The following is a 13,084-nucleotide window of genomic DNA, read 5'->3' on the forward strand; positions in this document are numbered from 1 at the left end:
AGAAGACTTCTGCTTAAGGTTCCCTCGACCTGATCTTTCACTAGAACGTCGCCGTTATAATCAAGGCATAGTTTATTTTGGCATACCGAATCTAACGTGCCCATTGACACTTGCCACTCACTTGATACCCATTTTATTATTCATTAGTAACATAAAAAGCACTCAACGCCGAGAAGTTGGCATTTGGGAAGCCTAGTTTCGTCCTCGATCTACATCAGATTCAAAAACAAATTGAAATTTTTGCGTGTTCCCGAGAAGAGGGTATTGAATTACAAATGGACAAATGTGTTACGTGTCTAGTTACCCTAGCTTAGAAGTCTTTCTACTTGAGATTACGAACCGCCGAAAATAGCCAGAATTGTATTTTTCGACAGCTGAAAGAGAAACCGTAGAAGTTGTAAGATTATGTCTGGATAAAATTCAATTTAATTCAGGTTAGGCTACATAAACTATATGTTAAACATTTATTTGGACCGAGAAACCTTAATATTGGGTTAAAGATATGGAAGCACAGCCTAATGCAAGAATCGGTGGCACAATAGAATTTGTTACATCAGCGAAAAACTGATTGATTTTCTGACTGTAGCAATTGAATTGCCCGGGGACATTGCTCGCTTTCGTTTGTCAGGAGACGCGGCTCGCAATCGCAGCATTTTATTATTGTTTCAACTCTCCTATATTTAGAACAGAAGCTGATGATGGATGGACTTACTGACATATCACAGCCTAAGCCTTTGAAATTTCGTGTGTAGGTTTCTAGGTATTTAGTATTTTATAAATATCGTTCCGTCTTGGAAATTTAACACGACAAGAAAAATAAAAGATAGTTCTGCCAGCCTTCTGGGCACACTCCCGCAGGTTGATACTATGCAAGTACTGAACAATTTATAAATTAAATATTTTATAATTTTTTTTGTAGTTAAGTACTTATAGATTTAAAAATTTATTCTTAATAAATAGGATGATTCCACACTTACGTAATGTAATTGAATGTTTTACCTAAATTGAGGGATAGGTATCATAAAGATCTCAGTAGCCTCCGGTTAGCATTATGACCGCCATCCACTTTCATGTCGGGCACTCACAAAGGGCCACTTCAGATGGCTGTGTCTACCCCGTTGCCGCCCACTGATATCATGTCAGACCACTTTTTATCGACCCTTCAAACTGTATCCTCCTTTTTTGCTACTTCTGTTTAATTTTGAACCGTTGTAAATTTATAGTTTTGCATGAAAGATAAACCGAGCCAACCTCCAGCTAGGTATGTATATTTTAATAAGAGAATTACTAATTGAAAAAACGTAATAACTTAATTGATTTTTCTCAATAATCGTTAAAGTATGTAGTACCTACATTATTCATTACTTTTTTTTTGAAAAATTCATGGTGATCTTTTTTGAAGGTGAGATTAATTGTAACAAATCAATGACACTAGTGGAATTTATGCCTATGCAAATAAATATCTATGATAGCTAATACTTTACTACTGTACTAATCTCTTATAGTGCAGTATTAGTCCTAATGTAACTCTTAATATTAAGAATACGATATCGGACAAGCGGACTACGCGGCTACAAAAACCAGCAATCATTAGATGAATACAATGTACAAAACTCAATTAATCAATATGATTTCAGCGGCAGCGCTAAAATCAGCGCGATTGTGTGAGATACAGTGTAATGTTGACGCATTGAATGTTATATTGCATAAGAGTAAATGAAATTGAACGTGAAGCTTATTTTAGTATACTGGTATTTGCTCAAGTGTGAATATTAATTGCATAAATCTAATTGGCTTGTTGTCTATCAGATCAGATTCTACAAACTTAGTAACGCCAATGTTTTGTATCACTAAATATATGTATATTTGGTTATCATTCATCAGGAGAACGAGCATGACTAAATATTATTTCTCATAGCTTTGTTTAGATAATTTTAAACGTACTTTAAATAAGATAAAGTTTACAAAATCAATATTTTTTATTTCAATCAGTATAGGTAAATAAATACCGTAAGTAAAAATAAAATTAGTCTAAAATATAAGTATGATACAATTTAGTTAGTACCATATGGTTGGATAATTACTAGGAATAAAAATAACTTAGCATGACTTGCAACTAACCACTTGTTACACTATTAAAATTTAGTAGTTTTTAAATCATAGCCTTAAAATGACAACTGTAGGTATTGACTAATTACTACACAAGTAGAGTAATTAGAATTTATTAAATGAACATTGGACTCAGAACGGGTCAGTCATGCCATGTGACTGTAAATAGAAACTATAAACTACGCAGTGACCGCTTGTAAATAAATTGAACTAAATATTAATGCAGTTGAAGCCAATGTAATGCTCTAAAAGTTTGCTATTTTAGTTGGCTTGGAATGAAAGGAGCGTTAATGAAATTCACATACATTTTACACTGAAATCACTGAAATTTAAAACTTATACACAAAATCAGTTGAAGTCATTGTTTTCAAAATAGACTCATATATGAGTTATTGAAATACGACAACTTTCAAATTAAACAGAGTGCATTTAAAATTGTCACATAAAGTACGGTAATTTCAACAACGTTTATCTAAAACAGTAGTTTGTAAAGCAATAGAAGTTATTGCTTTCTAGTCTAACAAAAAAACAGAGAAAATTGAAAAAGACTCACAAATGTCTAACTTCAGATTCATATATGTAGTTCAATCAGACAGTTTCCATCTCTTAGCGTTTAGCCGACGAGGCAAAGCTATCAAGGCTGCCTCGTGCAGAGGCGACTTGCTAATAAATGGACTTTGGGCTGCTACGTACCAGTAGACATATTTCAACCAACTGAGCGGGACACATAAATCATTATTTTGTGAAACTATTCTGCACATACTATCTTTCAATGGGTTTAAACTATATTAAAATTAGGTATGTTAAATATAATGAAAAACAGTTGTTATAATATAATGAATGGATAAGCCACTTATCAAGAATAGGCTAGAATAACAACAATTTGTACTTTGTTTTTATTTAAAGAAGATCAGAAGGATTAAATAATAAAATAAAATATATTATCCTGCAAAAATAAGATTAATGTTATCTAAATCCTCCATTGTAAAATTAAGATACTCGTAAAACAACAAAAAAATAATAATATTAAAATAGAGTCTGAATAATTTTCATTCTTATACTTCCGGCACTCTCGTGGGATATCGACCGGGAGTATAGTCGGGGTTATTAGGATTATACTCCCAAATAAGGTATTCAGGCTCATTCAGGTAGAGCGGAGGAATCTCATCACTTGGCTCTGTTTCTTGTCCGATCAGTTTCTTGTTTCGCTCTAAAAGCTCATCTACCTTTGCTTGTGTTTCCTCCGAAATATCTGTAAAGATGTTTGTATGTATAGAGCTAGACCCATCACAAAACTGGTGGATACCACAAGACAAAAAGTTAATTGAAATCATTAAATATGAAAAATGTATTTCAATATAAAGTGCCGTGTGGTGCCCGGCACCAACACAAAAAAGAATAGGACCACTCCATCTCTTTCCCATGGATGTCGTAAAAGGCGACTAAGGGATAGGCTTACAAACTTGGGATTCTTTTTAAGACCATTGGCTCTGTCTACCCCGCTAGGGATATAGACGTGACCATATGTATGTATGTATGTATTTATATATAATTATGGATCCACGCTAATCAAAAAGACGTTATAAAGAAGAATACTCTGTTCTAGACGTAATAAAAATACTAACGAGTCCTTCTCAGGTCTATGCGGAGGATTTTCTTATTCTGCTCCAGGGCGCGTATGAGAGTTTTTTCAGCTTCGCCAGACAGGTCATTCGCTGCCATGTCTAATCTCGTCAGGCCACGATTCAGGCTGAGCAGACCAGCCATCTGATTATGCGTGAAACGAATTTTTTTTATAGGTAACAACGCTGAACGATAACATAAAAAATTACGTAGTAAATGAACCTTATAAGCAAGACATATATATTGTCATTGTTTAAATTGTCACCGTTATTAATTGGTGTATATGAACAAGCTTCTGGAACTTGCTCTCTGTATTATAATTGGCTTGAAGGACCTTTTAAACTAAGCTTTCTATATTGGTTGTATCATGTGACTACTGTATAATGTATCTTAAGAAAATTTACACGTTTTATTTACTCGATATAAAATACTATGAATTTACGTCATCATTATTCTACACCAATTATGTTCTCGATATAAACAATTTTTTTCGCCACAGAAAGCGTCAAGTTTGCGTACATAATGTGGAAATACCCTCATAAACCATTCGGATTCTGTTTAAACAATATATCCCAAGTTAAACAAACATTACCTTTTCAGCGGAAGGGCCTCTAAAACCGCATGAATTGACAATCAAAGTTTGTGGTTTCTCTTTACAGCGTACGAACGCAGCAGCGAATATCGTCGCACATTCGAGGGACATCGGATTCAAACTGAAATCTATTGTGAATAATTAACGAGAGGATCTAATGTGTGATCTATTTAATTATTAATTTGGACAAGTAACCGTATTACTATATCGCACCCTAAGGCTATAACACAACTCAATTGGAAGATAGTGTTTCAATGATAGGATATCTCTGGGGTGCTTTGGATTTGAAATGAGATAGAAATAAATTATGAGATTTAAATATGTAGATGATTCATTTGAAAGTATTAGTATCCATGGGCACGGTATTTTTAAATAGCACATATTAACAAGTAGTATCCTTAATAAGATTTCACTGGGTTTTCTTTGGCTAAACTTTAAACAATTCGAACCACTATCTAAGTTCTTTATAAATTAGTATTTTTCATAAATTAAGGCTTTTTAGCTCGATAAAGTAAGTTTAAGATGAATACTGCCGAGTCAAAAGTGTTAAATGTTTATGAAATGATAATTATTATTTTAACTATCTGTAGCATAAATATTAAAACGTTTACCAAGCAGTTCTATCGGCGCCGCGGGCTTCATTTGCAAGGCATACGCTATCCCCTGCACGCCTACTTCTTTAAAACGATTATTGGCTATTCTGACTCTCTTTACGTTATTGTGAATGAAGACGAAACCACCCAAAGCTTTCATTCCGTAATCGCCAATCTTACAATGATTGAAATCCAGCTCTTCAATGCTTTCCTTCTTCACCAAATTTTGCAGAATTAGTTTGACTTTTGAACAATCTAAGTTGCTCCGATTAATACGAAATAGTCTCAAATGTCTTAAATCTTCAAGGCCTCTGCAAAGGGACTCACAATCTGCCATGGAGAATTCATAATACCTTGGCAAATAGTTATCAGCAACGTTGTTAATACCAAAAACTAATGATATTTCTTGTAAGTTATAGAGTTTCATCAGAACTGGTTCAAGTGGTATATGGTCGTAAAGTTTGGGAACGCTGTATTCACAGGTATCTTCAACAACGTCGTCATATGGGACCGGAGGTGTTGGTTGACGAACCATTTGCAGCTGATTGAGACCCAATTCATAAATATATGGACTCACCTGAAAATAGAATCATATATGATAATGGTAACAGGTATCTATATTGAGGGCAGTTTTCCGTTCTCTAGTTTTACTTTCTGACAAGTTGCAGATTATTGATATCTATTAAATCCTTTCCAGATAACATTTTTGGGACAAAAAATATTTTGATGACAAAGCCAAAAGTCGTTATTTTGTATTTATGATTAAAGTTATATTTATCTTACCAATGTCGCCAATTCTATAGCATCTTCTTCTATAAATACATCTGGGTTGACATTTTCTAAATAGTCTTGTAGACATGCCGATAGGTATTTCCCTTTCCAAAAGGAAACGCCCAACTCCTTTCTATCGGGAAATTTTGTAGCATATGACCTTTTCCAATATTGTTCATCCTAGAATTTGATACAGCATTAAATAAAATAATGGTTTGTTATAAAAACCTTTTTTCATTGGTGCAAATGATCTGTTTTTTGTAGGCTAGGTATTTCAAAATAGCTTTACGAGTACCTTTATGCAAGGAACACTATATTTAAGTGGTATTGTAGCTGGGTACAAATCCATGAGCATATTAACGTCTTTCTGGAGAATTTTATGTAAGGGGTTAATTCTATGAAAAATTCTCGAAAGAGCGAGAGCAGCAAAATATGTAAGTGGAGCTGGGGTAAAATTATCATCCCATTCAAAATCCTCAGCCAAAATTTTCCTAGGAAGTTCAGCGAGAGAATTCTTCATCGCATTAGTAATTCTGTATGCATCACGCGTATTAGTTGATACCACGTAAGGAATCTTCATTTTGCAAGTCCTTGCTCTTTTTATTTAATTATATTTAAAGTATTTATATTCCTTGAGGCTATTTAAACAAAAGTTTTGTTATCGATTTATTTACGTATCAAATTTTGACTTAATTGTTTAGTTTTTTTTATACCGACGCAAACCAAAGAGTAAACAGTATCTTTGGCTTTTTGGTAAGGTACTAATAATAAGGTTTCAACATGTACGTACCTATTAAAAGGTTAAACTACAGATATAGAATATTTACTTGAACTTTAGAATGCTCTTAAAATAATTCCTGCCGATACAGAACATAATTTCTATAAATCTTCAGTCTTTGACTGGATCGTACCTACGTGAGGGCATGTCACGAATCTTATAGGATAATGTTGGTAATTACTGTTTGTTCGTAATCTCTTCTCTTATCACTGCGTATTAGCGATTGCATTCTTCGTTGCGGTGCTTAAATCCTTGGGTTTGCTAAGCATAATCGTTAAGTGTATTTTATGGTCAATATTCAAGATCTTGTTGTTGAAATCGGCTGTATATTCAAATAATTAAGAAAATCAAATTAATCTCAAGGATATCCGTAATGACATTTTATCAATAATTGGACCACTTACGTTTATCATGGTAAGTTAGTTTAATTATATCATTAACTTGATAATTCTTTGTGTCGACTGGACAAGGTTCACGTCGTAAATACTTTGTCGGTCGTTTCCGTCGTACTTCGGCAATGATCGGCTCAAAACAACCGATAGCGCCGACCGGCATCTGTTAGTTTGTTATTAATCAACCAGCGTGCGTGAGAGTCGTCCTTTTGAAAAGTTTCCTGATCTTACATTTTAATAACACAATTATGAATTCAAATAATAAGAACGTCACTAAAACACAAAATAGTTCGCAGTTCTCTAGTTATAATCCTTGGAATTTGCTGTTCACTCAGCGATCGCGCACTGAAAGTGAAAACAGCAACAGCTCTACCAACCAAAATTATCAAACGGGTAAGTTTAAAAGCTACTAAAAATTTAAATTTTTTGATAATTTTTAAAGTATCATTTATATAAGTACTGAAACCAAGTATTAATATTTAAAAGATTTGTTGATAAAAATCAGGTACCTATTGGAATAGTGTTTTTTTCATAGTCAGAGTTCTACACACTCACACAATACTCATAGACATTACAAACCAATTTTTTTGTGAACATTTTCTTGCAAAACACAGATGTTATTAACATCCAATGGCCACATACGATGTAATTCTTCATATGACCCAAACTACGTAAAGAGATGTTATATAATGGTAGATTTGAGCCATAATGGCCATCTGTTGCCTTATTTTTGCTTACAAAAATTGCGAACGCTTCATTTGTAACATAAGCGTTGCAATACCGTCCCGCTTCACTGACGACCTGCAGAAACAGAGAATTTGAGTGTTAGGTACTCGTACAATGGTTACCGCACTTTTGAATAGTTTTGCATTAATTAGAATAGTTTTCAATGAATTTATTAATATTCCTTTGAAAACTACATGTTTCAGTTTTACTTTTAATGTGTGAATATGTTTAATGACATGATGAAGAAAAAATGTAATTTAACTTTGTAGTAATTTTATCAAATCTATTTTAAAGGATGGGCATTTAATGTAGCAGACGAGATTTAAAATCAAACAATCTTATTTTAAAGGAATACATAGTGATAAGAATGAAATTCCATAAAACGAATTATCTAACAAGTATCTCATTGTCGTTGCCTGCGTTACTTCATTTTTTTTACTTAATAGAAAATAAGTTACTTTAATTATAAAGTCATACAAATAACGTCGCTTTGAACAACCACAAACAATTTCCTTGTTTGACTTCAATGCAAACTCGTTTCCCTTCTTTGTATGCTGGTTTGGTTACATCTACGGTAATGACTTTGATAAACAACACAAAAGCCATAACTTACATAAGATATCGTTAAAATATAAACACTTAAGATTAAACAAATCTTGGGACCCCATTGAAGAAATGTTCTAAAGGCATCTAAACCTGTACTACTTAGTTAATCGATAAATTAAGCATTTATCTACACAGGCATTGTTTCTCCGTAATAAATTTATTATAATGGGGTTGTTTCAACCCCGGCTGTACTTATTTAAGCACTGTAGCTCCTTAAAATTGGGTTAAGTTACATTGGTCTAAGTTTGTTAGTATCAAGGTTATAATAATATCTATTAAACGTATTAAAAGACGTGCACTTTATTGTAAATTGACATAATTTACTACATACACATACGAGTAAACACTCACACATCTGGTTATTCAGATCAATAAACTTGTGTCTTCACACCTTTAGTCTAGTGTCAGCGTCAAGGTTACTTTTGTTTTCTATAGATTTTTGAGCATTTTTCGTAAAGGCAAGCAGTGAGTGAACGCAAACCAGTTTAAGTAGTTAACCGTGATCGAATAGATGCCGCCGAGGTCTGTAAACAAAAGATTAGTTTAGGGGTCTCACGTGGGGTCATTTATTATCTTTGAAAACTTAATGTTGGACATTATTTACTTACAAAATCATTTATGTAAGTACATAATACGCCTACGTCTTTGTTACGTTATTTGTACATTTTAGTTAGGTTGTGTTGTGGTTCTAATTTGCCAGCGAATTAATGTGGTTTTATAAATATGTTACATTTCGAGTTTCTAATTGTCTACGTATAGTTGTCAATTTTAATTCATTATCACATTATTATTACATCGATTTACACATACATTATGATAATAAAACGTGAAATGAATTTGAATAAATTTTCAATGAAATCAGAATGGGTTTTTAATTTGGAAACTATCAAACGGGCTACAATTAGACCTAGGGCTCCTAGCTGCTGTTAGGTCTATATCTGCAAAAATGTAGTGAATGCCCGCCGCTCCGTCCGAATATTACCAAAAATCCCGTCAATTTCATGAAATCATGGAATAATATATTATTCTGATTTCAATGTCGTAACGCCACGACATTGATACCTTAATGCCCTGACAGAACATTAAGGTATTAGTAATGACCTGAATAAAATGGGCTGAAATTTGTTACACGTGTAGATTAAAACATAAATTGACGAAAAATTCCTTGCGGCACCGCCTGCATCAAACAAAAAGTCCCGCTTTTCATAAAAACCGATAGCGTTTTCTTGAAATAAAAAGGTTAACTGCTATTTAGATAGTTACAGTTTAAACAACTAGACATTCTTTCACATTTATAATACAAGTAGGGATAAAATATGGATACCTATAGATACTTAGTGTTTTTCATTGCAGATAAATGAAATTACTGTGTAATACTTACATACATATCATCATGTCTATATCCCTTGCGGGGTAGATAGAGTCAACAGTCTTTAAAAGACTGAAAGGCCACGTTTAGCTGTTTGGCTTAATGATAGAATGTAACTTTGTAATGCTGCAGTAAAGTACTACATCAAATGATTATAGCACTTAGCATTGCATGCGATGGCTATATTCAAGGTCTACTTTATAAAATCAAGTTTTTCTTCAAGAATACAATGAGGCTGCAGTCATTAAACTGAGATAATAGGCTTAGTGCTCCACATTAACTCTGGATATTTGTACATTTTATATTATCTTTTTTTGAAATAAAAAACCGCCCAAGTTTTAGTTTAGCTAAATATATTAACGTTGATGTTTATATAAAAATTTTTGAAACGCTTTCGTAAGCTACCAAAATAGTAAAAAAAAAACAAATTATTCGATATTGCCAACTACTAACTCGATAAACTCGACATTATTTTATTTAATACTCTGGAGAGGACTTGATGTCAAGCTAAAATGCCGTAATAAACTTATCCATTATGGATCTTTGCATAATTCACGCAAAAATCTTTTCTGAAACTATTCGAGGGAAGTTGATTTAAACAGATGCCACAGTTGACGTAGGTAAAGGGATTGTCTGACATTAAGTTAGCTAAAAATAACCCAAGTCCAATACCCATTCGAAACACAAATAAAACAAATTTAATCTCCTTTTACTTTAAAGAAAGGAACAGTACCACATATGTGCCATAAATTAACCTATAGACTTAGTATAGTTGAACTTAAACAAATACGTAGTACTCTGGAATTTAGAGTGCTCTTGATTTATGCATTTATTTAAACTCAGACTTATGAAATATTTTCTTTGACCTGCAGGTACTCATACGCAGTACGGGCCTCTACAGAAACAGACCAGCAAAAGCAACGAGGAATACTTGTGGATGATGTAAGTTAAATTCAATTATGAGAAGCACCCGTGTACTCTATTTTCTTATTTACGTACCTTACCTTACATACTATGCTAATCGACACTCTTACAGTGGGAGAAAACATCGTAAAGAAACGTACACATTTAAGCAACTTGAAGTTTAACCGTGCTCCAATACGGATTTAGGTTACCCTGATCAAAAAGTTGCTGTTTCCTTTAAAAATCTAAATTGCCCACTACAGGATCATTATAGTCATAGGCGTATACGAGTATACCCAGCGTACCAAGGTCTATCCTTTTCAGAAAGGAGGGAACACACCGGGTCTAACGCCAGGAAGGTTTTGATGGTGAAGTTAAATCTACATAATAATAAAAAAACATATAATATTTTTTTTTATATTATCCTTATTGCGATGCAGTGAACAGAACGATCCTGAAAACTTATTTCCCTCTGTTTATACTGATTTTAAGCCTGATATGAAATATTAATTAAAACTTCTTAAAAAAATACGACGTCGCAAAAGCCTAATCGCAATCGCAAATATTGCCCCTGGCGCAGCGTTCCTTGGTCAACGTTTGACTTCAACGTTCCTCTCATTTTTGTTTAAAGCGTCTTGGATAGGCAATACCTCAGATAACTTTTGATCTCTTTTAAAATTCATTAAAAAGGTACAAATTTCTTCTAATTTACCTTGGCGTTAGTGACGTTACATCCTCACCTTTCTAAAGTGGCGCCCGGGGTGCGACGTTTGATAAAATATAAACATAATGCAATCGAATTTATCTAGAAGCGCCCTGCAACATACGTGCAATATGAAACTACCACCTTATAATAACTGGTTTGAATCGGCTTGACCATGGCCTCGATAGTTAACCATCTTCATGTTAACGTCATTTCTGCATAAATAAATGATACACACGATCTATTATGTAAATTCTTTGTCTTGTAATATTTTTTTAGCATTTAATAGTGATTTCAAAATTTGTTTGGTTGGTCAACAAGTTATTTTGGAAAAGTTCTTAGTTTAAGAAACCCACATATTTTTTTATCTATTGCTCAAGATATAATTATTTTTGGATACTTTTAATGAACTTCAGTCCTAATAAAAATAAACTGTATAACAGTAGGTGCAAAGTGTAATACTGATTAAAAATGTGTTAAGTAAATTCGAAGTAAGTAGTTCGAATCGAATTTATAAGAAACAAAGGGTAAAATCTTTCTTCTTATTTCATAATCAATGATATACCTAGTTCCGTAAATTGAACAGTTTTTTAAGGTTTATTAAATATTTTTGTGTCCTGAAATCACCTAATGGCAAGTCGCCTGGGTGATCAAAATCAACAAGATTTGATTCTACATTTTTTTATACCCTATAATAATTAAAACTTTAACCCTATTACAATATTTTGTTAGTAATTCCATTTTCTCAATCTAATTGGATTCATTCTTCTCCCTAGTTTAGTAATGTTCATTACTTTAATATTTATGTTAAGGGGTAATTGTTTCTTTAAGGCTGTTAAGTACCGCCTCCTTACTAAATTGCTGTAACAAAATGGTAAGGTAATTCAAGAATAGAATAAAATAAAGTTAACCAGTGGTCCAAAATGCCCCGAACATTCTGGTAGGAATGGCAGAGCATTTATGGTCATAAGTGGCCCAAGGAGGGAATTCCAAGTGAACTATTGCAAAAGGTTCTTAGCAATCGTGGTAGATATAGAAGGTCGACCAGTTGCAGCAGCTGAGACGCAGTGGTCTCACTATTCCGCAGTTTCGGGCTTATGTGTGAAGGAGATGCCATTACCGGCTCGCCTCTCGCTTGGTGTCGAAACATTGCGTGCGCCAGCGCCGACAGCCTTCCGACCATACAGTCCGCTGTTAGACCCCCGAATACCAGTGCAGTGCATTGTTGAAAGTGACAGTGTTGTTTAAAATGGAGCACGTATAGCGTTGCTCAACCCCAGGATAACGACCCGCTATCGCTGTGCTCAAAGGACACTCTTGCTACGGTTAGTGTTTGTTTACATCCATGTAGTCACGTGTCTCAGTACTTCTGTCGGTAATGCATTCAATTGAAATTTGCAACTCCATTTTTCTCTGAAAGAAAAATCTAAAAGTATTATTCACTTAAATTCTTGTTCTTTGATAAAGTTTAATAAAAATAAAACATGATATTATGGTTACATGAATGAGTTTTACATTTAAATTAATATGTTATTATTATTTTTTTTATTTTAGGAACTTAATATGTAGTTGTTGAATAATAGATTTCGTACAACTAGACTGAATAATGACTGAATCAATAAAAAAAATTGTTGTAAGCAATTGAATTGAAAAATTTTCAGTAATCAATTTCACGTAATATTATTTTTATATACTTTTATAATTACAGTTCAATCAGTGAATTAAGATAAATATAGGTAGAATCGAAAAATATTTATTAAATAATTAAAAACGTACATGTACAAATATCATTTATATGTAACCCATACGCGGTAGACAGAGCCAACAGTCTTTCAGCCAGCATATAAACAAATTATTTCAATCTAACCAAGTTAACCAAGACCTTATCTGTCGTACATTGGTCGTATCGTACAACATCG

The 13,084-nt window shown here is 33.3% G+C and overlaps 1 protein-coding gene across 1 annotated transcript; it reads right to left on the reverse strand.

Moving 5' to 3' along the window:
- Positions 1–3,121: 3,121 nt before the first annotated feature.
- On the reverse strand, positions 3,122–6,268 carry LOC106140184 (dynein regulatory complex subunit 5). The gene is made up of 6 exons (XM_013341747.2): positions 5,984–6,268; positions 5,701–5,868; positions 4,936–5,494; positions 4,325–4,452; positions 3,735–3,876; positions 3,122–3,361 (listed from the first exon to the last, which is right to left on the reverse strand). The coding sequence occupies exons 1-6, from the start codon at positions 6,266–6,268 to the stop codon at positions 3,165–3,167; spliced, it is 1,479 nt and encodes a 492-aa protein (XP_013197201.1). The 3' UTR covers positions 3,122–3,164.
- Positions 6,269–13,084: the final 6,816 nt, after the last annotated feature.

This window comes from Amyelois transitella, chromosome 3, assembly GCF_032362555.1.
Source record: "Amyelois transitella isolate CPQ chromosome 3, ilAmyTran1.1, whole genome shotgun sequence".
Classification (NCBI taxonomy): Eukaryota; Metazoa; Arthropoda; class Insecta; order Lepidoptera; family Pyralidae; genus Amyelois; species Amyelois transitella.

Excerpts from the sequence above, each read along its gene's own strand:
- LOC106140184 (XM_013341747.2), bottom strand. The coding sequence starts at position 6,268 with ATGAAGATTCCTTACGTGGTATCAACTAATACGCGTGATGCATACAGA. Across the intron at positions 5,495-5,700 it reads CTATAGAATTGGCGACATTG|GTGAGTCCATATATTTATGA; the intron begins GTAAGATAAATA and ends TTCTATTTTCAG. Across the intron at positions 3,877-4,324 it reads GAGGCCCTTCCGCTGAAAAG|ATGGCTGGTCTGCTCAGCCT; the intron begins GTAATGTTTGTT and ends ACGCATAATCAG.